The 27,312-nt window shown below is 36.3% G+C and overlaps 1 protein-coding gene across 3 annotated transcripts in view; it reads right to left on the bottom strand.

The window, feature by feature from the left end:
• Positions 1-24,282, bottom strand: part of slc4a4 (solute carrier family 4 member 4) — a 57,874-nt gene extending 33,592 nt beyond the window's left edge. For 2 of the 3 annotated variants that reach the window (XM_023343571.1, XM_014474231.2), the window contains exons 1-5: positions 24,111-24,282; positions 23,680-23,750; positions 18,513-18,586; positions 13,662-13,835; positions 1,529-1,664 (exon numbers count right to left, since the gene is read on the bottom strand). In XM_023343571.1, coding sequence (XP_023199339.1) covers positions 1,529-1,664; positions 13,662-13,835; positions 18,513-18,586; positions 23,680-23,693 — 398 coding nt within the window. In that variant the 5' untranslated portion in view covers positions 23,694-23,750; positions 24,111-24,282. Of the gene's footprint in view, positions 1-1,528; positions 1,665-13,661; positions 13,836-18,512; positions 18,605-23,679; positions 23,751-24,110 lie in introns of those variants that run through there. The other variant, XM_023343572.1, reaches the window with a different exon arrangement.
• Between the last annotated feature and the right edge of the window lie 3,030 nt (positions 24,283-27,312).

The following is a 27,312-nucleotide window of genomic DNA, read 5'->3' as shown; positions in this document are numbered from 1 at the left end:
GTAAACACAGAAAACCCCCCAGGAAGGGCACAGAGCGTCGTATTTACGCATTAATCTTGTTTAAGCTCCATTTTGCAGTTATAAATCAGTCACTACATCAGAATCACTTCGGTTTCTATCTTATAAGGTATCGGAAATTGAATTTCTTGAATAATCTATTGAACTAGTATAAAAACAAAAGCTTCATCTTATTAAATGCATAAAATTTTACGGCTGTAACTAACGACTATTTAAATAATCAATTATTTGACCAATTACTCTCATGATTAATTGATTAATCAGACAAAAAAATGCTTTTTCATTTAACCACTTAAGATTATTTTATACCATAAGAGAACTACATTGAAAGATCCTTTTTTAGATAGGAAACTAAACATTTTATTGCCTAAAATACCAACTGATACAATTAATTTGATGAATACTTGATTATTTGTAGCAAATGATGCATCTGCAGCCTAAAAACTGCTGACATCAACGTGTGAAAGTGCTCAATAGGAGGAGAATTTCCTTTACAGAATTTGAACCTTGTGAAACTAAAGCTGCCACCTGAGAAGTTCTGGGTAAAACAGATTTACAGAGAAATTGATTTATTTTCATCTTAAAAGCAAAGTGTAGATTCTTTGAGTCTGTCTACTCCAGTTAACGATTAATCACGATTATTTAAATAATAGATTAATCGTTTCAGCCCAATAAAATTTCCTGCAAAGTGCTCCTACAAACCATCCAGCCTGAGTGATTTGAAACTTTTATCTGCAGGACACTTGGTCAGAGGTCAGGAAAACAAATGAACTCATTTGGTGCCTGGAACAGCAGCCCAGGGATCCTGTTTCCCCTGAGACAGTTTCACTCATCCAGTGCTAATGATGCATAAACAATCATCCCTTCTACGTCTTATCACAATAATCTAACAGGCCACACAAAAGAAAGACCTAAAATGATATTTTCTTAAAGTAAAACTTGCTCAAAACATTGCAAGGAGGATCTTTGATTATTTAGATGTCCAGCGCTGCAACTAATGATTATTTTGTGATCGTTAATCGATTAACTGGATTTTAAAAATGGCACAGATTATTCATTTAATACTCTGTGATAATCTGTGGTTAGTGTTTTTGAACATAATTTGAACCAGGTGGAGATAAAACTGCGACCTGAGGAGTTCAGGGTACCACATATTTACAAAGAAGGATTTCCATGTTAAATGCAAAACTTATATAATTTTTGTAAAGTTTTGTCTTAATATTTGGATCGATTGTGTTGCTCTTTTAGCAAATGAACATTTTAAAGTCTATAGGCTCCAGTTAACAATTATTTGATTATTAACTTATTTACTGATTCTTTCAATCGATTAATCATGATGAATCAAATTTATGATTAATTTGATTAATCACAATTAATCACGTTTAATTGATTACTGAATTAGTTGACGATTACTTAAAGAATCGATCAATTAATTGGATTAATCGTTTCAGCTCTGATGTGAAGTCAGTGGGGAAGGCCTCTGAACATCACCTGGGGCAGATGTTCTTACCTGGCCGTCTCTTTCCACTCCATCTCCTGCCCGTCCACCTCCAGCAGCTCGTCCAGCTCGGTGAAGAGCTGCGGGGGCGCCGGGCCGTCATCGTCCTCCCCTAAGATGAATCGGATCCTCTCGGCTGCCGGCGAGACTGCGGGAGACGGAAAGATACTGCGGTTCACAAGCTGGCACTGGTTCCCGTTGGGCAGCGGTTTGGACTTCTCGCCCTCTGCTGGACTCTTCACCTCCGGCGGAGGTGGAAGAGGAGGAACTTTAACCTCCTCTGCATCCTCTTCCTTTTCCTCCTTCTCCTCTTGTTTATTGTTTTTGGACATCTTTTAATATTTCAGTGACCCCCCCCAACCCGTTGCTCGTCAGTCAGCTGAGATTGACACAAGCCCACCCGAGTCCCAGCGCAGCAGCTAGACCTTCATTAAAGCCCCTGGTGGAAGTGACAGCCGATCTCAGACGCCTTTGCACTTTGCAGAACAGGTAGGAGGGGGCCGATGGGGTTTAGGGGTCCCCTCGGTGGCAGCTAGCCCCCGCTCCCTCTACGCCTCCCCTTCTCTGTTCAAACAGGCCTTCACTATTGGTCCTGCTGCCTTGGCAAGTGGCCGTGAAACCCTCATTAACAAATAGGAAATGCTGCACAAACTGGCCTATTCTGTAGCTGTGGCTTGCCTTCGCGCCCCTTTGTCTTTTCACTTGAATATTAAGAGTGTTACATAACACAGAGCGAAACGCGGTTTCAGCAGGATTTATATACTTTTCAGTGGTTTTCAATGGATATAAATAAACAACATGATCAGACGTTGTTCCACGAGAGCAAACTAAAATTAAAGTTTTAATGATGGACCACCAACAGTGGTTACATAAAAGCTCAGATGGACGGGTGAAACTGTACATACAGTTCCAGTCAGCAGCTTGGAAACACTCGCCATGGGAACCATTCATTTGAACAGTTCTTTTTATAGAATAATAATACAACATTAAGCTGCATTGACTGCTTTTGAACATTGACCAACATTTTTGATGTGTATAATTTTGGTGATGGCAATTATCAAAATGTAAAGGTGTTTTCTATATAACTTTCTAATGTTCAGTTTTTATTATGTAAAGCGCCTTGCTGCTGAAATACGTGACACAAATGAACTTTGATTTGATTTGATTGATCAGTTCCTCCAGGATTTCAGAATTGTTTTTTTATTTTTAATTGCAATCAAAATCACTGATTTTGTGGCACTACTTCATAAATATTTGTAAGAGATTTTGTGATATTTAAACTCCATCAAACTTCTTTGAAAATCTACATTTAGAAGAAAAAGTAATACGAAGACAGATTTTTCACACAAACATTTTTATTCTTGTAATAATTCAAAAAGCTTCATTTTTGTTACTCACCATATCGATTGCAGAATATAACTTGGCATCAAGTAAACTAAAAATAAAACTGTAGCTAAAATTTTAAAAGTAAATTTCATTTCATTTTGGTCTCAACTTGTCTTTTTTTGAAGAATAATTTTGTTTACTGGGACTTTGTAATCAGTGAGAATCTCTTATTGTGTTTCTGTTTCTCTTTATTATTATTATTATTATTATTATATAACGTTCCAGACGTTTTACTACATTCAACTAATTGTGTTAATTCATATATCAAAACATTCTGCTTCTTCTGGAGATTTCTGCTATGACTTTTGCTAAAATTCACTATTATACTTTTTGAAATATTTGTGCTTTTGTGCACATTTTTGCCCCATTGAAATACATTGAAATTCTACAAAATTCCACAAAATTCTGCTAAAATCTTCTGCTTTTTCACAGCTTACTACTTCTGCCTACTTGAACCTAGACACTCAATTCAACTTTTTAAAAAGTCACAAGACTTTAAACTATATTCAAATGTCTCGGCTTTTGGATATCTCTAACGGTTTTTCCACACTTGCGATTAAAGTTTTATGCAGATTTTTGATTGTTTTCAGGTTTACAATGTCATCCTATGGTGAAATTCTCTATCAGTGGTAAGTTACCAGAGTCTACACTCTAGTAACTGATGATTTTTGAACTTTTCATGCTTTTTGACAAACAAAATGATGCTGTTCATACATATTTAGCTGCACAGGAATAATCATCTTTTGTAGAAACATCTGATAGAAAAGATTCAATAAACAATCTGAGAAAACTCTGACAGCTTTGATCTCCTCTCTAGGCAAAATAACCAAAGTTTAAGAACTTAACTCTTAAATAAGGACATTTTGGTAGCTTCTAGATCCAATGTTGACTGTTGAGCTAATTTATCCATTTAAAAGCAAACTGGATGCATGTTTGGAATGATTTTCAGGTTAGTCCACCACATCGGTGCCTGGCATCCACAGACAGGAATCAGACTGTTTGCCAACACGGTGCTGCGTGACAGGATTTCTGCAGGTGATCTCAGGTAAACCTGGTTTCAGTGTCAGTCTACTGTGAATCTGAGCACAGATGTCTGCACAAATTTCACAAGGCCTCCTCTAAGTCAACAAAGCAACCGCAGTCAAACACAATCAAGTGCTGGCAATGCTTTGACTTATTTCTAACAATAAAATACAACTCAACTCAATCACTCACATGTGCCAAATTATATCCAGAAAAAACATCTGGTGCTTGAATGTCTTAATAAGAATTTGTAAATTATAACAGACAACTCAAAAATAAAGCCGCCTTGCACTTCAGTGATGTATCTGTACCAAGATCTCACTTACATAGTAATTTTATTAAACACTGATGTGGACTGAAGCAAGAACAACAGACACCAGGAGCTGAAATAAGCAAAATGAGATACATAGATAATCAAGAAAGTGTCTTAAATGAAAGTAAAAACCAAACTTTCTCCACAACAATTTGTGAATTTCTTAAAGAAAAACATCTTTTGGGATATCAGGTGAAGACGGATAAAATGTGTCACTAAATCAGCATTTTGAGCCGATAGTAGACGAGGTGAAAGGTTGCACTTTTCCCCTCATTGTGCATTTCTGCAGCAGATTAACAGCAGCAGGTAGAGGCCAGACAAACAGGTGAAAGATTACTGGGTGGAGAATAAACTGTCTGCGCTTCACTCCCTCACACACACACACACACCCCACACACACACACACACACACACCCCACACACACACACTTTAACACAAGCTGCACTAGCTTTAGCTCCAGCCACCTGTTTAATAACATCCCACAGGATATAATTAACACACATTCAGCTGACAGCCACATCTACAGAGACTTACCTCGATTACAGTAAACAGTTAAAACCGGATTTAAATACATATACGGTCAAAAGTGCATGGAGACTACAGCTGGCACTGCAGGGTGAGGGGCCACAGGGTTTACAGGGAGCGTCGGGTCGGGTGAATATCAAACGGCAAAGATGTATTTATTGAGTAGAGTAACTTTTTTTTTATTTTGCTTTAAGAGTCTTTTTACATCTCTTTTACTTGAGTAACTTATTAAAGGGGCAGTATTGTGTTAAATTGACTTGTTTCAGCTTCACATCATGCTATGATGTTGTTCCCTCATCGAAAAAAAACCTGGACTTTTGCCTCGATTCTTTCATGCATGTTCAAGAAATCATTTAATCTCCATGGCAACCATTCAGCTGTGCAAAACGCCTGGGAGGACCTAGCCCCGCCTTCAGGGCGCAGCTCCTCCCCTAGGCTGAAGTTTCTAAACTTCTGCTTGGAGTTTGCATGTTCTCCCTGTGCATGAGTGGGTTCTTTCTGGGTACTCTGGTTTCCTCCCACAGTCCAAAACATGACTGTTGGGTTAACTGGTTTCTCTAAGTTTGCCATGTGAGGGACAACCTGTCCAGGGTGGTTGGATTTTTATTATTATTATTATTAAACTAATTATTAAATTCTGTATTTAGATTCTGATTTTACAATTTATTTATTTAGCAATAAACATGTATTTATTCAGATCTGTATTTGCTTATTTACATAATTGTTTATTTGTGGAATTACACCATTTAAAAAAATATATTATTATTTTTTACTTGTAAATTACCTTATTTAATCTTATTTATTTATTTTTCATTTTTCATTTATTTATTTTTCATTTATTTTCAATTAAAATTTTTATTTAATTCCTATAGAAATTGCTATATTTAGAACTGATCTTGGTTAGATAAGTTTCCATAAAAAAATTATTAATAATTTTTGCTAAACATGTTTCCAATAAAAATATATATTTTTTTATTTATTAAAAATCTATTTTTATTATTCCTTTTTGTATTATTATTATTTGTATATTTACAATATAAAATTAGATATTTATTATAAATTTTTGTTCAACATGTTTCCAATAAATAAATATTTTTCTTATTCATTTTTGTTAAATATACTTACAATATACTAAAATACTGTATATTAATAATTTTTCACTATTCATGTTTTTCGCTATTCTTATTTGAGATATGCTAAACACATCTCCAATAAAATTATATATATATATTTATTACTCATGGTATTAATTTTTTCGTTAATTAATACTAATATTATTCTTTTATTAGATTTACAGAAATAATTAAAATCGTTTCCTCCAGATGCTGCATGTTTGACTCCGTCAGCGTCGAGCCGAGCTGGGAACAAGCTCGTTTTGGTGCCAGTGCCGCGCTGTCCCACTCAGGCAGCTGCTAAAAGCGCTGTGGGCGGGTGGGAGAGGAAGGTGGGCACAGGGTTAGGCTGAGTGCAGTGAAAGCAAAGAGGGCTGAGAACAAGCACGAAAAGTACGGATAGAGATGAAAAATCCCCATCGTTCAAACGCAATTTCAAAGCGCTGTGCGCTCCAGCCAAGAGCCACCGGCACACAAAGAGGACTTTGTCCCAGCAGCAAAGGCTCATGGGATACGAGACAGAGGAAGAATGCCTGCTGCCCGGCAGAAAGCTTAGTGTGAATGTTACGAAAGGCCCGTTCAGTCCCACTCTTGACATGCATCCTACACAAACACCCAGCATCTCCTCTGACCTTTCTGAAAAACACGACAAAATATGAGCAGCAGGATCGAGTAGCATGTCCTCTATCTGCGGTAAAACATGCGACGGTAATCCCACTTAAAGGGAAGCTGTACAGGAAATGTTTTCCACGCCACAGAGACTGAGATTCAGTATGCAGGGCGGCCAGCACACAGGCCGGGAACGGGGACCGGGCTGAATGCAGAATGTCACCCCGGGGGAGGTTCACTCAGGGCTCAGTATTTATACCCAGGACATCTAGTTCTGCCATTTTATTAGAAAAACCGAGGCAGATGAAAACTTAACAAATACCAGCTGTTTGGAAAACAACCTGAAATGAAATGGACTCTGTGAACTCTGCAGGTACAAACATACATTAACAATATGTACGATATGTCTGCATCGGTATCGGCCTGATAAATAAAACCGGGCCGATAATAACACCCAATATTTATTTCCATCTTGTTATTGTCTGCTTCTGAATGTTTTTTCCAAAAGTGTCAAAAAGGTAATGAAGTATATATAATATCGGTAAAAATTGGTTATCAGCCAATAACAGCAATTTGATTTTGGATATCGCATATTGGACATCGAATATCAATATCAAAATCAAATGATCAAATTTTCATATTGGTGCATTCCTACTGTTTTCTTTATTCAGGATCACAAGATCTGTGAATAATAAACTTTTTTTTTTTATCTCTGGCTCCAAATCTTTTGAACATAAACACTGAGTGAGAGATGATTTTTTTTCCCCAAAAAGAAAACAAACATCAGACTAAGTAAAGATCATAACTGGTGGCTAAAAGGTCAAATTTGTGGTGTTATGGGTAAACAAGTGACATAATTGTGAGTAAAATTGCTTCAAGTAGCCAGAAAGATTCATCCAACTGCAGTCCGATTGCCTAGAACGCCAGAGGTCACTTCAAAAGCAGGAAGTGGACTACAGAGCAAAGCATTCTGGGTAAATACAAACAAAACAAACACGCTAAAAGCAGAAATGGCTCGTTGTCTTCACCCTACAATCTGACTTCAGTCAATTTTGTTTATATCTTGAAAATAAAGTTGTGCTCAGTGTCTTCTAAAAACGTTTTTGTGTCGTTTTCTTTAGAGGTCCTCGGTGCAGCGCCCCCACAGGTGAGGAGGAGAACAGGTTTCTGAAAGAGTTTGATTTGTTTGACTCTGCAGTGTGAAAGAGAACCACAGCAAATACAAATATAAACATAGATATAACAAATGTTGCAATTTTGGTTCCTAATCAAACCTACTTTAGAAATTCAATCCATTCATTTTTTAATAATAAAAAGGTAGATTCCCCAACAGATGGTCCTGAGGAACACCAGATTTTATATTTAAACTAATTCCTACTAAGTAAAAAGCAAAACTGCCGAGCCTCGAGTTTGACATGTGATTTATACATTCCTTTCCTCCATAAAAATCAAACTATTTTAAAAATAGTTCATGCTTAGTTAGGTTTGGATTCAGAAATGTTCATAAAAAATAGGATATATTCCACATATGTAAGCAGTTGATCTCCTATTTTTAATTTCCCTTTGGGATCAATAAAGTATTTTTGAATTTTAATTGAATTTTCAATATATTTTAACTAAATTATGAAACACATTAGTGGTTTTCACAATCAAGTCTGGAGTATTCAAGGTTAGCTGGTTTCCTTTTCAAGGATTCTCAAACATATTCCAGATTATTGTGGGGTAATTTAAAATCTTAACTTTCCTGCAACCAGAAGAAAAACATAAATTTTCTGAGCTGACCTTAAAAATCCAGACATCTCAATCCCAACAATCCAACCTGGACATTAAAGTGAAAGTTTGATCTGAAATGGGGGGAAAAATAATCTGACTTTGGGAAAATTAAACCCTTTTCAGACTCAGCAAAAGTATCTAAGTAATCTTTGTAATCCAGTTTGAGGAAACATTTGATCCTGGTAGAAAAAAGATGGGATTGAAACAGAACATGCTCATCAAAACGAGGAGGGGTCATATAGCTGCATGGACCCGCAGCTGACCCTGCAGCGTCCATCTGACTAAACAAGAGGATTTGCGTCCAGACAGAAACTTCCCTTGAGGGCAGTTATGTTTCCCAGGGAGAGGAAGACGGAGAGAATACCAGCAGGACATAAGGTGGACCGCGTGCCGCTCCGTTTGCTGCCTCATGGCAGATGGCTGCAAATAACGGAGGCCGCATCCAGCAAAAGTTACAGATTTTACATTTTCACCTCCAATAAAACCCAGAACCTAAATGAAAGAAAGTTTAAAATGTTAATATTCGACCTGCTGAGCCGCATTTAGTCAGAAACTTTACTGTATTTAGTTTAGTTCTTATGCAAAAGATTAAAACGTTTGAGCGTAATTGAGAAGTGATTTATGATTTTGCCTGATTTTATACATAAAAAACTGAAAAGTGTGGTGTGCATTTGTATGAACTCCCCTGAATTGATGCTTAGTAGAAATACCTGTGGTTGTAATTATAGTCGCAAAACCTTTGGGACACATACAGAAATATTTCTCCATTCTTCTTTCCAAAACAGAATAAAATAAATCATCCATCTTTCCTTCCCCAAACTTATTCTTACATATCTAAAAATGTCTAATATATTTGAAATTTACATTTTACTCAAGTCCAATAAAACAGTAAGAGATTGTTATCTTTGACTCTGATTCAAGTGTAATTTTTGGAGGTCCAGTATAAAAGAAATAAGAAAATGCCTAATGTATACATGAGGAAAACATGCAGAAAACTTATCTTCTTTAATATATTGTTAGTGTTTTAAACTTGGACATAACTGGATGTTAAAACCTGCAGTAGCAAATGCAGGTTTTAGCTTTTTTTCTATGGAATAACTGCAATAAATTTCCATAAACAACAATACTAAAAATAAAATATTATCTTACATCTATTTCTCTTGGAAACTACGTGCTTGTTTACATCATCCTATAGTTGAAAATGCATCCACATCCATTATGCTAAAATATTTTGCTTTTATTTATTTTAAAGCCTAAAACTAAACATTTAATGTACCTTCTTTCAAAATGGCAACAAATTTTCTGTACATATTTAGCAAAACTTATAAGTTTTCATTTTTTAAAAGGTTGTGTATGTTTTCAAATATAAATAGCGTTTCTCCACAATAACAAGTAAAATGCACGGTAAAATAAAACTTTTTTTCAAAAAGCTAATTGAGTAAATGTAAGTAGTTAGATCCACCTCAGCTCATATCATCGCGGAGTACAAAATTCTGGAAAGTTACCAGTGAGCTTAAACGTCTGTGGTCAGACCAGCAGCAGTCCATTACATAAGACAGCATGCAAAAGTCTGTTTACATAATAAAACAAATGAACAATTTGGTCTTTCCCGACGCTGTTTGTTGTTTTTCACGATCATTTCATGGATGCTTTCATTTTATGGCGGTTTTTACGACACCCGCTACGCTTTTATTTTTGTTCCACCAACACCAGCAGGCCTGTTGACTGCTAACAGAACCTCAGAGTCCCACAGTCACAGGCCAACATTGTCGCCTCTTCCATGAATGGGTGATTAATGTTATCGTTGTCAATAAGCCAGCATGTTGTGGGTTCATAGTCCTTGGTCAGCAGTCTGGCTTCAGGGAGAGATTTTTTAGGAATTAAACATGGCTCCGCTATTTTTTTTGACACAAACATACTTCAGTGATGCAGAGGTCTGGACTTTGACTGGGCCATTACAACAAATGAACAGGTGTTGATGTAATCAACTGCATTCTAAGCTTTGAACAGATTTTTCCAGCTTGAACGCGAAACTCCATTCAAATCTTTCCTACCCTTTAGCAGGTTTTCCTAGAGTGATTTCTACTTTTGCATATCTTCTGTTTTAGCATAGCTACTGCATAACTTTTATTTTAGCATAGCTTCTCTTTTAGCATAACTTTCATTTTAGCATAGTTTCCGTTTTAGCGTAGCTTTCATTTGGGCACAGTTTTTGTTTAAAAGTAGCCTGACTCCATTTAACACAGCTTCTGCTTTTGCACAGCTTTAATTTTTTTTGTTTAGCTTCAGTTTTAGCACAACTTACATTTTTTGAAAAGCCTCTGATTTAGTATAACTTTTCTTTTAACATAGCTTCCACTTTAGCATAGCTTTGGTTTTAACATAGCTTTGATTTTAGTATAGCTTCTGTTTTAGCGTAGCTTCCATTCCAGCTTTTTCCTGTTGTGTTGTGACTTTTGCATTTGGTTGATCCTTGTGGGCCACCGTAGATGAGGGGTTCATGCAAGTTAAACTGTTAGTGAGATTACAAACTTGTTCAGGAGGAATTTGTTCAAAGTCAGTGACTCAATGCAATTGGCTTAGATAGGAAACATTTTACCAGTTGGCATAATAAACTGTATTTAACATGTTGGGATGTATGCAGTTGGCATTAAATCTGTTGATATGATTAGATTGAACTGACATTTTTTGCCTGTAAACTGGATCATTTGTTATGCAAGATATTTTGAGACAACATTTGCTACGTAAATAAACTAAGTAGAAGTTAACTTATGTTCCCTTCAAAGCGGGCTTTTTACTAATTAGACAACTTCAAAAGACGATTTCATTGAGAGATGTAAGAGAAAAAAAGAGTTAACACAATAGCATGCCACACTTTTCAGAATTTGGGTTGTTTTTTCACAGAAAGTATAAGACATTAAAGTTTGATATTGCTATGCAAGAAAATGTGGGAGAATAAACATTTTTTGGTATCTATCAACACCTTATCTCAACTTATTAATCTCTAGAGATCATAAATAAACTGAATAAAAATGGTTCATCCTGCTAATGATGTATTTGTCAAATTGTAATTTTGTCAAGATGCAATCAAAAGAGCAGACAAAGGAATAACTGAAGTAAGATACAAGATAAACATAAAAAGAAAAAAAAATCAAGCACTGGCATTAATCCAGTCACAGATTGGATTTCTGTCCTTGAGAAATCCCCATCATCATCGGTGTGTGTACACATAAAAATCCAGTTCTGGCATGTTTTGGTTCTGTTGTCGCATCACGTGCGAGCAGACGTGTAAAATTATATCATTTTCTGGAAACGTCAGAGCTCCCTCTCATTATTGGATTTGACAGAGGGGCAAGGGCAAGCTAAGCCTTTACACAGTGGAATAATGTCACACAATTGTGCAATCAGAAAACTGCTCCAGTTTTTTTCTTTCCTGAACTACAAGCTATTTTAATGATGCAATCAATCTGTGATCGTTAGCCACTAACGCATCTACATGTCATGATAATCTGCTGCACAAGACAAATGTTTAGGACACATTTTTGACTGTTTTTGTTTCATTTTCAAGCGTCTTTAGTTTCAGATAAAGGAGACTCACCCGGTAGTGTTAGATTGATATTTTACGTTAATTTCTTCATATTTATCTTCCATCCAGAGAATCCAGTTAATCCATATATTATATGATAATTAAATGTGCCACATATTTAGTTTTCTACAAATTAAATGTAGAAACACAGTCAAAGAGTGGAAGGCTGTCAGTCAATCTCTCAAAATCTAAACTTTGTTAAAACAGTTCAACTAATGCAGCCTCCTTTGCAGAGAGGATTAATGATATTCCAACACTGAAGTGCCTTAAAAATACAGAAAATGTTTCAGGGTCACATTCCTTGTAGATTTAAAGTTAAATTCATTTCAACAAGTATTCAAAGAGTTTTCAAGTACAAATGAGAAACGACTACAACAGCTTTACCATTAAGGTTTTTTCTCCAAACATCGGTTACTTGCCAAGAAGACCAAGATGATCCGAAGATTATCATCAATTAGCCAGAGTTTGTCATGACATGCTGTGTAGTTTTGCTCCCGCTACTCCAGCGTTGTGGCAGTACTTTGTTTTATCGTTTATTTATAGGGACAGAAACAAGAAACATAAATGAAGACAATCTAATACCTGCATCACTATATATTCGTAGCATTTGTCCCTAAAAGAATCACTAGTGTTGTGCATTTTAAGCTCCAGCTGCTGGATCGTGCGGTTAAAACAACTTCAACAAAAAAAGGGCTAATCAGGGAAAAGACTACATGCACTGCAACAAAGAAGACAAAATAAAGTTAAACTTTTAGCTCCATTTGACCAACTTTATAAGTCTGTTGTAATAACTCAATTAATTGCATGATAAATTAAAAGGAAATCAACAATTTCCATTTGCATGATTGTTTTTCTCTTTTCTTTTTGTACCAAAAACTGGATGATAAAAGTTTTCAGTCTGGTGTTTTGGTCTCAACTAATCCTTTATATTACGGCTGATTTTGTTGACAGAGACTTCATAATTGATTTTATTTGTTGTTTCTGTTGTTTTGTTAATTTTGGATATTTAAGACATCTTCCAGTTCCAGTGTTAAATGTTTATTAGAATTTAAAGTTTATTGCTCTTTGAGAATGTGTTCTTGCATTATTACTATGCCATTAGCATTATATTAGTAGAAAATGAGCTCAAAATAACAACATCCTCATTTAAAGCAATAACTCCTGGGACAATTTATCATCCAGTGAAATTAGTTACTGTGACAGGCTTAGTGTTTAAGTTGTTAGCTGTCGACTTCTGCAGGTGAATTATACTTTTTTCTTCTCCAAGGTCGTATTATTCAAGCTTAATTTAAAGCTGTTAGAAGTAAAAGCACGTTGCTAATAAGCCAATTTAACAAGGGTGTCAAATCACCTCAATTACCATTATAACATTTTACTTTGTTCTCTTTTACCATTACATATAATTCCCTTCCTGAAGTTCATTGATTTCTTGTTTTGGTTCCTGAAAGCTGAACCACAGACCCTGAAAACCCCAAAAATACAAGCATCACCTTATATGTATGTGTAGGTCAACAATCAAGGTCAAAACTGCAGGAAAACTCGCAACACACTGCAAAAACACTTTGTAAGAATTTGTGTTTTTGCAGTGCTGTGCTATAACAACCATTAGATGCAGTGAAAATTCATTTTCCTCTGTCCAAAATAAACGTGTCACTCAGCAGGACATAGCTGAGCTATTTCTGCCCACTGACTGGACTCAGCAACTTTGTTGGGGGTCACAGGATGTTACGGGGGCATTTTTCTTGAAAAAGTGAGCAGCCTTCAGCAGAGAGGCATGAAACCTAATCAGCACTGACACGGAGTCCATCAGAACTTACTGAGAGGTTTGAGGATGCTGTTGCTGGCCTCGTCGTTGTTTTCTGTGTCCGACTTGTCAAACTCGCTCCCCGTCAACTTCTCCTTTCTGTCCTTGTGGCTGGTTCTCCGGCGGTGGCGCCTCCGACGCCGAGAGCTTTTAGGAACACGCACTCCAATGTAAATGGTGTGGTGACCTGCAAAAGGCACAAAAGGGAAACAAACTCATGAGATCTGAACATTCAGACCACATTAAATACGCCATCATATGCTTCACAGCTGTTTTCAGATGCAACTAACGATTAATAGATTATTCTGACGATTAATCAAAAAAAATGGCACAATTATCAAGTTTTTAATTCAGGCCTTTTTAATACAAAGTTAGAAATACAATAAATAATTTTTGAAATAAAAAAATAAATATTTTATTGCCTAAAATGCAACACAATTGCATTTCTTTAGTAAATCAGGTGATGGTAAAACTATTCAACTTGAGGAATTTTGGCTAAAATAAAAAAATTATTTTATCTTAAATGCACATTTGTTTCTTGTAAAGTTTAGGCTTAGTTGCCACTCTGAATAAGTTGCATTTTGTGAGTCTGTACACTTCAATTAACGATTAATGGATTACTAAATTATTTGACGATTAATCAAATCAATCATTTCATGCCTGTTAACCAGATAAATACTTTCTGCAATTACAGCATATTGAGAGTAAATAAAGGCAGAATGTGAGATTTAAGAGAGGAAGAGGGAGTTAAAAATAAAACTACATGCATAAACCACCATTTCTCACTAAAGACTTGAGACAGAGCAGCAGGGAAATAGAGGTGGCAGTAGCTTGTCAAAACAAATACTCCGACAGAAAAAGAAGTGTCACATAACAGCAAAGACGCCAAGACTGTCTGCGTGGCTACAACCCCCCTTATATGTTGATATAATAACAAAGAGAACATGCAGCTTTATATATGGTTAAGTGGTTTAGGGTCAAAGAGCTTATGTTGCATTTTGATTCTCAATAGAAACCTGAGATAATGGCATTGAAATTCAACAGTCAGGCTTCGTGATCATGTGAATTGTTTTTAATTAGCTATATGGGAAGTTATCTATTGCTTTGACCACATTTTGAGGTATTTCAGTCATATCTTGCTGAAAGAATATGATTTGTTTTTCAAACTGACACAACAATTTGTTTGAAAAATGAGGAGAAAAGACTAATAAAACTGTCAAGTTAACAAGTTTTTGTTAACGGACACAAACTGTTCTTCGCCATAAGACAGCTGCTAACGAAGCTGCCATTGGCTTTCCTGAACAACAGTTGCTATGCTAAGTGCTAATCATTGTAAACCTGAACAATACCCAGTTAAATATAAATACAGCAACAACTCAGTAAATTTCTACAGGGTGTATTAAAATAACTACTGATTTTTTAATGTAAAATTTTTGAATGAAGTGTTTTAGATGGTGGAATTTGGCTCTCGAATGCTTTGAGTAGCTGTTAGCTTAGCAACGGCCATCTGCTGCCTGTTAGCTGGACGTTAGCTTGACTGTCTGGAAGGTTCAAACTTTACCATAACTTTGTGTAAAATATTCTTTTCTCACTTATAGTTCATTTTAAAAAATGCTTTCTGATACATAAGTTAAACTATTGTTAGCAAAGTTAGCAAATGTACGAAAACCACACAAAAATAAATGATATTGGGAACACCAAAATCCAACCCAACGTTGCCAGTTTTATGTTGAGATCAGTTCTTTAACATAATTAATTAAAGTAAAAATATTTTTTTAATAAAATATAATGTATCAGAACTATTTAAAAAACATCCTTTTAAAAAAGAAAAGGTTTATTGACTTTTCACAAAAAGTGCAAACACCTGAAACAATTTGCATTTTGGTAATAGTTTCCAACACATATCTGGAAAAATAATCAATACAAGATGAAGTTTGCAAAATTGCAAACTCAAGTATAGAAACTTCTTTGGCCAAAATAACTTTTAAAAGATTCATCCATCAGGGTTTCAAACAGGTTATTGAAAATACATTTTGTCTTTGGACATGTTTTCTAAAAGGGATCAAAAGGAAGTGAAACAAAAGAGCATCAGTGTCAAATGTCTCCTTTTGGACCAGTTGGAGTAAAGCTGAGCCAAGCACTGCACAATGACCCCACAAGCAAGTGACTGAACCCCTCAGCATCAAACAATGATCTGTCTTGAAGCACAATAGCCTTCATTATTCGCTCAAAGCACAATGTCCTGGTTTTTGTTTGTTTTGTTTAATCCATCAACTGTTTACCATAAAGTCTCAGTATCAATGATACAGAGGATCCAAACACAATTATATATTACTGCTAAAAATCCAATCAGGAAAGATAACTGTGTTGATGTAAAAAATAAAAAAGATTAAAAAAACAGGTGGATGTTGGAAGAAAACATGAGAAGATTTAGCCAGCATCACCCCCATCAGAACTGCAACCTGGCGGGTTTGGGGGTCAACAAAAGTGACCCATGTCGCGTGTTTATGGGACAACATGAAAACACAGGAGAGAGAAAAAGAGAAATCCTACCAGCATCTTGTGACTAAAAAAGCTAAAGAACTGATTGCAACTAAAACTTAAAGTTTGTTAAAGTTAAGCTAGGTATGATATTTATCTACACATTAAAATAGGATTAAACAGGCAAATAATGTAAAAAGATTTTATGCCTATTGCTGTTGCTCAATGGTCCAAAGTCATTTTTCCAAATGAAATTAGTTTGCATTTCATTTGGAAATCAAGGTCCAAGTTTAGAGGCAACTATGTTGCATGTTGAGCAAAGTTTCCACCATCAGCGGCGGTTTGGGAAGAAATGTTATCTGCTGGCGTTGGTCCACTTTGTTTTATCAACTTCAAAGTCGGCTCAGCCGTCCACCAGAAAACTTTACAGCCCTTTAATGTTCCCTCCACTGACGAGCTTAATGAAGATGATGACTTTGATTTCCAGCATGACTTGGCAGCTGCTCATGTTGCCTAAATCACCAAAACCTCCATGATGTCACTGAGCTGCATTGGAAAAGGAGTATCACGGCCAGGCTAAGACATTTCTTTATTTTTATTTCCGAATAAAATTCTAATGTTCCGGGAGTAAAGTCATTATTATGACAATAAAGTTAAAATAATACAAGAATAAAGTTGTTTCTGAGAATAAAATTGTAGTAATACAGGCATAAGTTGTAATAATATAAGAGTAAAGTCATAGTAACATAACAGCAAGGTTGTAATAATGCAACAATACAGAATTATTATTATTACCAGAATGAAGCTATGTGACAATAAAAAACAGGCAATGGCATGCAAAGTTTTAATATTTGGATGGAGCCTTCATTTACCATGACTGAACATCCTGAAAGACGGAGAAACAAAAGAGAGGAATTAAAAATGGTTGAGCCAAGGCTCTGGGCAGGAAGATTTGCACGCTGCCAGAGCAGCTTTGTCAAATGACTTCCTCCTCTCCTTTTAGGAGGTGGATGAAAAACAGCCTGTGAGCACACACTGAATAAAACCAAACATTTTCTGGGAGGTTTGTGTAGCTCGCTGGGTTTTCCACCAGAGGAAACCGTACGACCCGATCTCCTAGCTACGACAAAGGCACTGGGAACTCCCCAGACCAGTAAGGAGGATGGCGACACACCACAGACCCCTGACCGCATACCAATATGAGCACCGTCAAAAGATGCTGCTAAAAATGTGACAGATTATCCAACAGAACTAAAAAAACAGAGATAAGCCAGATACAACAGTTTTACATCTTCCATATTTGGTTTTAAAGGGGATCTATTATGCAAAATTCACATTTTGCACATTTTTGTATTTCAATTTGAGTCTCAACTGCTTGTAAAAACAGTCCAAACAAAACATCCAATCGGTTTTTGGCAATAAGTTGATGTCTTTTGGGGAAATGAGCCGTTTCAAAAACCTCTGGAATGTAATGTAACAAATCAGCATGCACATCGCCGTAACCTAGCAACGTCAGCGGAACTCCAGCAGGTTACCTAGCAACCCAAGCTGAGCTCCAGCATATTTGGTTACAATGGCTGCAGGAAAAGATAAGTGTTTGGTTGTTGACTTTCCAGAGATGTACGGCTGTCTTTCTTAAATTTTGTTGTGCTTTTGTTTGTCCACAATGAAAATGAAAGGAATTCTGAATGAGTGCCATTGAGGGTGACTGTTTATATTTCAAAACAGAACCGCATAGAGAGGATCTTGCATCCCACACCGGTGTGTACTGTTTCTTTTTCCCATTCTGATATGGCTGTGTCATCCTTATTTCTGTATCAACTAGCATCCTCTTAAGGATGACTAGCAGCGCACTCTTGTGGGTGGAGGCCAAACTACAACACTGAAAGAAGGTCTAATCGATTGGAATAAACCGCTAATTGACAATTGTAAATTGTCTTCATCCCTGGTTGCAACCTTTTTCCAACATTTTTTGAGTAAACTTAAGCTACTACTAAAAATAAAGACTTTCTTAGAGGTGCCAACAGGTTTAGCGGTTGCTACACGTATCATTAGTACACTACCAGATTTTTTTCTTCTTCCTTGCCGTTCTGCCGGTCTCTCGGGGGATTAGTGAGGTAAACACTGGATCACATGCTCTGCGTTCTACATCTTCATCTTGCCAGCTCGTTAAATAGGTGAGGACCAGGCCGTAAAGTACAAACAGGAAGTGTGCCAATTTGGCACTCGTTAAGAGTCTCAACATTCATCCTGCTCCAATCAATGAATGACTTTCCTTTGAAAAGACGATACCAGACTTTCTAAACCTACATCATGCAGTAGACTGAAGGTAAAACTGCTAAAACAAGGGAAGTTAGAGTAAAATAAAAACAGGTAAACTCACCCTCTACCTCCTCCTCGTCACAAAGGTGTTTGAGTAAGGACGCCCCGCGGTCCACCACCGCCTCGTCCTCCATCCTGTAGTAGTAGAAGAGGAAGAAAGACTGTTCACACTTCTCCTCCAGCGACAGCGTGGAGCCATAGCGCTTTGGCTCGTTGACATGCAGTAAGTTGGGACTGGGGCTCAGTCTGGTACTGCTGGTGGCGCTCATCTCCACCCATTAAAGAACCATAAAACACCAGAGGCTGCACCAGCGAGTAAACAAGCCCGACTGTACGGGCGCGTGTGTGCCGTCCTTGACGAGGGCTAAGTGCGGCAGGTATAATGTTGTGGCTTTAATCTGGTACAGCAGGGTGAGGGAGAGGACAGGAAGTCTGCTAATTGAGTGTGATCCACAGAAATGTTGGTGTTGCTCCAAATTAGACGCCAACCTGGTCAAATCAACAGCATCCCTCCATCAGAGATGCTCTGTCACAGCCAGAAAATGTCAAATAAAAGTAAAAATTAATGAGTGTGATTAGCCAGACACCCACACATACTACAAAGCCTCTCCATCTGTTGCTAATGCTCCCCCCTTTCCAACACCCTCCACCTTAGAAACAAGTGGGCCATCACATGTCTGTCTACTCATCCGCCCTTACGGGATTATGCTGGCTTTGCTTAAGTGACAACACACACACACACACGTCCGGGAGAGTTTCTCTGCTGCTTTCTGAGATGTCTACGCACACGTTTGAGCTCAAATCAAACAAACCGGGCTGTTTCCCAACAAACATTTACCAGATAATGATGAAAATGTTTCAATTCTTCCGGCTGGTTCGCTAAAAGGAGATTAGCTTTGTGAAAATGTCCAATGAGGGCCGGGCTGGGCAGCAAATCAATAACAAACATGTCGCAATAGACATGTGATCAATATCAATAGATAATGTGTTCAATAATTCAACTGAACTCCGAACCAGAACCGCACAGCATTCTGGGGGATGTAGGCAGAGGAAAGTCCAGCTCAGGACGGTTGGTGGAGTCAATTAACTAGAAACAAATTCAACACCCAGATGAGCAGATCTCAGAAAAACAGATTAACAAACATATGATCAAATTTAATAGCTTGCTGATTAACTATTTAGTTAGAAAGCTAAATGTTTTGTTTGAAATTAAACATTTAGTTTACAAACTAAATACTTCGCTCCTATGATATATTTAACTAGCAAACTTATTATTTATCCAGCTAGCTAAATATTTAGCATCCAAATATTTAGTAGTTTGGCTCCAACCTAAATATTTATTTAGCAAGTTAAATGTTTAGTTTGAATCTGTGACATTTTATTTACTGCTACACAACTGACTCAGGGGTCAAAGGTCAGCAACTGTGCCATATTCAGATATGAATTTAAATTTTAGCCGTTAACTGCTAAACTTTACCATAAATTTCATATCTTATGCTGCTAAATACAACATTCTCCTAATTATATAAAGAAAGTTACACATTTAGCTACTATTATAACCTTTATACTTTTTCATGTCTTGGATCGAATACATATTTGCTTAATAGGATTCAAGGCCGCTAAAAATAATCATTCATTCCTAAAAACATATTTTAACTTTCAACTAAATCACAATTACGAACTGGAATAAATCTAGAAACTTGACTGTTGATATTGAGTTAGATTTGAATGTTTAAAAAATCCTGTTTTTCTTTTCTTGAATGAAAAACATGATTTTAAATGTGAAATTAACTGCAGCCTAAAATCAGAGGCTCGTTTGTCTCTGGGCTTCACCAGCGCTGGACTTCCTTCCACCTCCATTGCCATCTATGGAACAAGCAGGGACATGACAGCAAAAACTGCAGTCTGAGAATCCCATAAACACAAACACAAACAAAACCGCTCTATGTTCAGTCAAAGATTTATTTCTTCATCTAGATAAGTTTACTATCTAGATCTATCTATCTTCATTTACTATCTAGATGAAGATAGTAAACACTGAAAACGCTGTTTTCAGTGTTTTTTCCACTTGTTACATTAAACAAGAACAGTCAGAAATAAATATGGCAATAAAAATATGGGACAAAATTTAGAATAGAAAATGTTTATATTAAATAGTTTTTTCCAACTAAATGACAAAGTTGGATCTTTTGAGATTATTTTGTGTAATAAAACAAACTAGATTTATTTAAAGTCAGTGAACTGGTTATGTTGGTTACAAGTTTGAGAAAAAATTTGTTCAGAACTATTGTTAACATAAATAAGTTCTGAGTTTGTCAGTCAAAAATATGTTTTAATAAAAATTATAACAATCTAATAATATCTGACCTCAAGTTTTCTTTAGACCTTTTTTGTAGAGAATAACTATTATTCTCTTTTTCTTTCATAAGTGACAAAGTTCAGAGTTTCTGCTTGGAATTAAATATATTCTTCTGATCGTGCTTGAAATGGGGTTCTGTTTAATAGTCAGTAGTAGTCAATATCTTATCTGACACTAGCTTTACTTTGATAAAACAGAGATTTGTTTTCATTACAAATGTGTGCAAATGTAGAAAAAACATCTGATTGATGAATTTAATTTGCTCTTAAGTTGTTTCTAAATCAGAAAAGATTTTCTTCTGCCCATTCTAAACTTTATGTGCAATAATTTTTTTAACAAAATATATTAATGACCAGAAAAACAAGGCTTTGATCAACATTTTTAAACTGATTGATGAATTTATTATTAATATCAAAACCATTAAAAACAGTCTTAAAACCAGAGTTGGGTTGCAACTAGTTACATTTACTCAATTACATTTACTTGAGTACATTTTTTTAAAAGTTACTGTTAGGAGTATTTTTTACTACGCTGTACTTTTTACTTTTATTTCAGTAATTTTATTATGAAGTATTTCTGCTCTAGTTTGAGTAAAATTTCTGGATTTTCTACCCACTCAATGAAAAACAGACATGTTGGGGTTTTTTTTTTAATTATCAGACACACACCTGCAGATTTTGTTAAAGTATTTTCAGTATTTTATTGAAAGAAACTAATTTGCAAACATTTTATTGTTAGTTTCTTCTTATATGAATTATTTCCATTTTTGTCCTTAAAATACCAAAATTTTCACCTAACTTTATAATTTGCTCCGTCTGATGATGTAATTTTTAGACACTAAATTATTGATAATTTGATCAGTAACTCAGTACCTGAGTAAACTTTTTACCAAATATTTTTTTACTCTTACTTGAGTAATTTCTTGGATGCCTACATTTTACTTTTACATGAGTAAAAACATGTTGTGCTACTCTTGGTACGGTTTTGGGGTCCTCTGCCCTCCTCTGCCTGTTACTTTGGATTTGTGGCTGTAAATCAACTGATATCTCTGATTCAGTTTGCAGATAACATCATCTGAGCTCTGGTTGGTCCGGCATCAGCCTGCATGCGGCTCAGCCTGTTCAAGCAGGAGACGGTGCTCTCTGCTCCCAGCCTGCCAGCTGTGTGACCAAAACATGCTCGGCTTTATGATATCTGCATGAGACACGTGAACGTTATGCACCAGAACGACTCATGTTCTCCAATCTGGTCTGCAGAGGTCGATGTCGCCTGAGTTGGCAAACAGATCTAGATAATAATGTCATCAAAAAGCAGAGTAATTACCATGAAGTGAGTTATTTTAACAAACTGGTGACAGCTAATAAAAAATTTAGATGTTTTTCAAAATTAAATCCAGCACTACTGTCTTAGTAAAGAGATATATATCAATGCATTCTACAGTAAAATACTGGGTTGGGGCTCCTTTTGCATTAATTACTGCTGACTAACGATTATTTTAGTAAGCAAGTATCCTGAAGATCAATTGATTAATTGCAGATTTATTTTAATTTAACCACTTGAGTCCATTTATACAATATTATACACATTAAAAGATGCAAATAAACAGTTCTACTCCTTAAATAAGAACATAAACATTTTATTGCCTAAAATATAGCATTTATTTAGCAAACAATTGATTATTTGTAGCCAAGGATGCATCAGCAGCTAAAAGATAAATACGTTTATACTTTTAAACCTCGGCCATTTCTGCTTGGCTTAACATCAATACAGTGTACAGCAGACCAGTTGATTAATAAATGGATAGAAAAACGTGTTTAATGAGATTTTTTTTTTACAAATTTTGAACTGGGTAATCCAAAAGAATACTATTTGAGGAGTTCCAGGTAGAACATATTTACAGAGTTGTTTTGTCTCATCTTAAATGGAAAATTAATGCTTTTTTTGGTACAATTGTGGCTTAATTTCTGCTCTGAGTATGCAGTTCTTTCAGCAAATGGCCTTCTTTTGAATCTACATACTCCAGCTAATGATTAATAAATGACTAAATTACTTGGTGATCATTTCAATAACTGATTCATTATGATTAATCTGATTAACTGATTCAGGTCAAACTTTTTGAGTTTTAGGTCAGGACATTTTCTAGCTCAAATTCTGTTTTTTGATTCACAGTCCTCTCAAAGCTACAGTTATTCCTCATGCATTTTTTAACCACACTTTTTCCTTCCACTTAACTTTTTATTAGCACATTAACACACCTGGATACAGCCAGGTTGATTAGTAGTGACCTTGTGGATCATTTTCTGTGTTTAGAGTGTCGTTAGCTAGAAATTTCACTTTTTGAAATGTATTAATAAAGCTGAATTACTTAGTCAGTTTATTGTAATTTATGACAAAGTTAGATTCCCCCATCTATCTTTAGTTTTTACAGCTAAATTTCAGAGAAGCTAAACATGTAATTTTAGGATTTTTATAGAACTACATGTGTGTGTTCCTGTTGTTTTGACCCACATTTAAATCTTTTTTTTTTACCAGAAGAAATGATCCAAGCTTATTTTAGTTTTTTATGTTCAAGTTTTTAGAAGAAAATCTGAACCAACAGTTTTAATCTTGGAGTACATTGGAAATCCGTTCTTTGACAATGAAAACTGTAACGTGGTCCATGTTTTACCAGTCACACTTTAACAAAGCTGACCTGAATTCATGTAGATTGGTGAGAAATTGATGTAAAAAGTCATAAATAATTAATTTTACCGTTTACATTTTCATCCTGAAGACTATTTTTAACATTGCACCTGGTTTATAAGGGTTTATTCTTGCCACTTTATTTGAAATGAAGGAGATTTGCATGAAGGTAAAAGCAAACACTTACTTCTTGCCACTCATCTCTTCAGGTCTGGTTGATCTCCTGCGCAGAGTGGATCACTGCAGCTGATGTTTGACCTGGCTTAGACAGAAACAACATTTTATTAGCTTTTACATGCTGAAGCTTGGCTGCAGTGATATGTTGGTCACTGCAGCCAAGCTTCAGTGATATGCGGAGGTCTCATTAGAGGAGATGCTGACACTCTGCGTTCTGCAGAAAGAACTGCAGAAAGCCGCGTCACACACGCAGAAATTGGATTAAAAAACAGAGTCCGGCTGCGCTTTTACGCACAAGTCTGTTTAAATCTGAAATTTTCCCAATCTGCAACACAACAAAACTGAAAAGGATAGAAAGAAAGTGTGCCAAGACGCGTCTGTCTGAGCGCTGAAAGCACCTGCCAGGCCAGCAAGTTGTGAGAAAAATGAACGGAAACTCACGGCCTCAGGAACTTTGTCCAAACTTGTCAATGTGGAAATAAAACCCCGCAGTCTGGCTCTGATTTACAGCCTTCTGGAGAAGCCTATTTCCGGAGCGTCGTGAAGTTTGTCTGAGTCATTGCGCTCCGACAGTCAGCGCTACGCGTCCTGACGCGGCCGCCGCCTCCTCCTCTATCAGCCGGACCATCCTTCTGTCTGCGCCACTCCTCCGGGGGGAGGGAAGAGGAGGTCGGGCTGCTCCACACACTGCGCCCTCACCGCTTCCTCAGGGTCAATGTTTACAATCTCACACGTTAAGCACAAAGCAATCCAGCAACCTTGGTTAAATACTTTTTAAACAATTCAAGAAGAAACTGTTGCCTTTTGGCATGAACGATGAATGAACTGTCTTCGCTTCCAGTGAAACAACGCATTTTTGCTTCTATTTTTTGCTTATCCAGTGTCATAAAAAAGTAATGTAAGAGTACATTTCTAAAAGCTCATACTTGATTGAAATCTACCTGCAGCTCTAAAATGAAATGTAAATCTGGTTTGTAAGAAGGTTCACGATCAGATTAGTTATTTTGAGCGTACAGCGCCACCTGCCGGGAGAAGACATATTGAGATATCACATGTTTTTAACTCAAAATATACATATGATTACTCAAACATAGATATATACAGACAGATAAATAGATCTATATATATATAATGCTGCCTAGAAGAAGAAATAGAAATACAAAATATATTTTACTGTCTCACAATGCTTTTTTTCTTCTTTCTTTTCCACAATTTTTGGTTAGATTAGATAAATTAGATAGTTTATGTGTATATTTACATTACTAATTTAAAAAAACAAGATTACACTTCAATAATAATAATAATAATATTGTACAGTATTGTGACATTAAAAAACATTTAAATGTAGATATAGAAATAGTGTATGCTGGTAAAAGCGATGTGCTACTGAGTAGAATGATGTTTTTAATGTATAATTAAACATTAAAATGACAGTACACTACATCAGTGCAGTACAGACAGATATATGTGCAATAACAACCAAAATGTTATTTAAAATGTAGTAAAACTGTGCAAATCCCAGCAGGGGCTGCTGGGAGGAAGGATCTATTGTCACTATGATTGTCACTCTCAGTTCTGCAACAACTTCATGCATGAGGTGGGAGACATTGTCCTGTAGTTATTTTAGTTTTCTATTTATTTCATTTTAAAGAATCCAACCTGGAGTAAAAATGTGTGTGGTGGATGAGAGGCAAAGATCTGGATGAGAATCATTTAAACTTAAACTGTCCTCCATTGGAGATTCTATTGGTTTCACAACAGAGTTTAAATTATTCTAAAGACATTGATTATAATCATTCATAATTTTTGCTGTTTTAAATGTTTTTGGCTCAGAGGGAAGGGAATACTTTCAGCCTCTTTTCACTCCTTAGAAAGACACCAACATACCTGAACTCCTCTGCTTGAGCTCGATCCCAAACCTGGAGGAAGAACTTCTACTCTTTTTCTGTTGAGAAACATGTTCTCACATTTCCAAGAATTGACCAGCAGAACCACATCACCTGCAAAAAAAACAAAGATAGAACCCTGGGTTCCCAAACCACACAACCCACTCTGCATCCAAACGAATACAAAAAATCTGATTACAGCATTTTGCCTGGTATCTGATTAAAATGTCTTCCAAACATAAAAACAGTGTGATGAATGAATAGATTGGTTTGGAAACCTTGATGTTGTAAACTGGCCCCCCTGGATATGACAGGACCCAGGGGGAGAAAGTTGGAGGTCAAAACCTCCAACTTTCTCAGACACTAATGCTGCGAAGTGTACTCTGAAGTGGGAGGAAAATGAACTGGAACACCATGAACCGGATTTCCCACTGGAAAACTGGAAGCAGCTCCTTCGCGGTTCAATATGGCAGCTCCTTGCATCAACAGTATTAAGATATGGCAGAAACCTGATTAGTTTACAAGACCCATAAATACGAGTGCGTCTAAAATCAGTGTAAAGTCTGAATCTCCAAACTGTACAGATTCAAAGTGGCGTTTCCGTATGAAAGTAAAGCTTAAAATGATGTTTGTAGGAGATCTTGAGAATAATGTATGTGGGCGTCGCCATGTTGAAATCCCGACTTCAGAGCAACAACCGAGCGACAATAAATAAGAAACACTAAGACTGCTCCACTGTGCGAATGAATGAACATTAAGGTATATTTGATGTTTGAACTACTAAAATGGGCAATTATAAGCATTTTTAATGGGAGACCTCTGCAGTTATTTTAGGAATTTAACCATTTCTAAACTAACTGGATCCATTGTAAAGCAATTTAGAAGAAAAAAAATCAGCTCTGATTTACAAGAACAAAATTGTCCATCAGTTCTTTATTTGAGCTGTTTCAACATCTACTTCCAACTCCTTCTTCTGCTCTGTCTGTTGTTCAATGCGGGTCGTTTCAGAGCATGCTCCTTTGCTGGCCTTCATATATTTTTAGCACCAGACCACCTTATTGGCATTGCGTGACACAAGTCTTTCCCTTCTTGCTGGTCTAAGCACTTATGCAGTGGCTCAGTGGGGAAGATGCCTTGCAACCAGAAATAAGTTGCCACAAGAATCCCTGCACCTGTTGCCTCTGTGCCAGCTGGTTCTAGATAAAGAAAAACAGAAAAATCAGCTGCGGAATGGTTGACATTTGGTGTTTGGAGTTTGCAAAGTTCATTAGGTTTACATCTTTTGTTTGGCGCAAACATTCCTTTAGTTGATTATCGTTGGTTGAATAATACAATAAATGAGGCAGAAATATCAAAACATTGAGCTTAAAGTGGCTTGGAAGCTCCTGATGTTCTGCCAAAAGGTCCAAATGCACTGGGAGCTTTTCTTCCATATTACATATCCAGCTTATAGTGACGTGAAAAGGTTTTTCTTTGTTGCATAATTGTTTTCTGATCCTCAAACTAATCTTAAAGTTTCCATCTAATGGTCATACAAAGTTTGGGCGCACTTTTAAAATGTTGCAAAAAAGAAAATGTGAATTAGGCGTGTTTTCATCTGCTGGTCTGGGGCGAATCAACCAGGCTACTCACAGCGTAACTTCATGAGATGTTGACGCTTCGTACAGCTGTATTAAATAAGACGTAGAGGTTGCAAACCAGCAGGGACCACACATCTCAGAAAAATGGAGACGATAAAACATGAGGCTACTTTTCTG

The sequence above is a fragment of the Xiphophorus maculatus genome, chromosome 12 (assembly GCF_002775205.1).
Source record: "Xiphophorus maculatus strain JP 163 A chromosome 12, X_maculatus-5.0-male, whole genome shotgun sequence".
Taxonomy (NCBI): Eukaryota; Metazoa; Chordata; class Actinopteri; order Cyprinodontiformes; family Poeciliidae; genus Xiphophorus; species Xiphophorus maculatus.
This window is presented reverse-complemented; position numbering and strand designations above follow the sequence as displayed.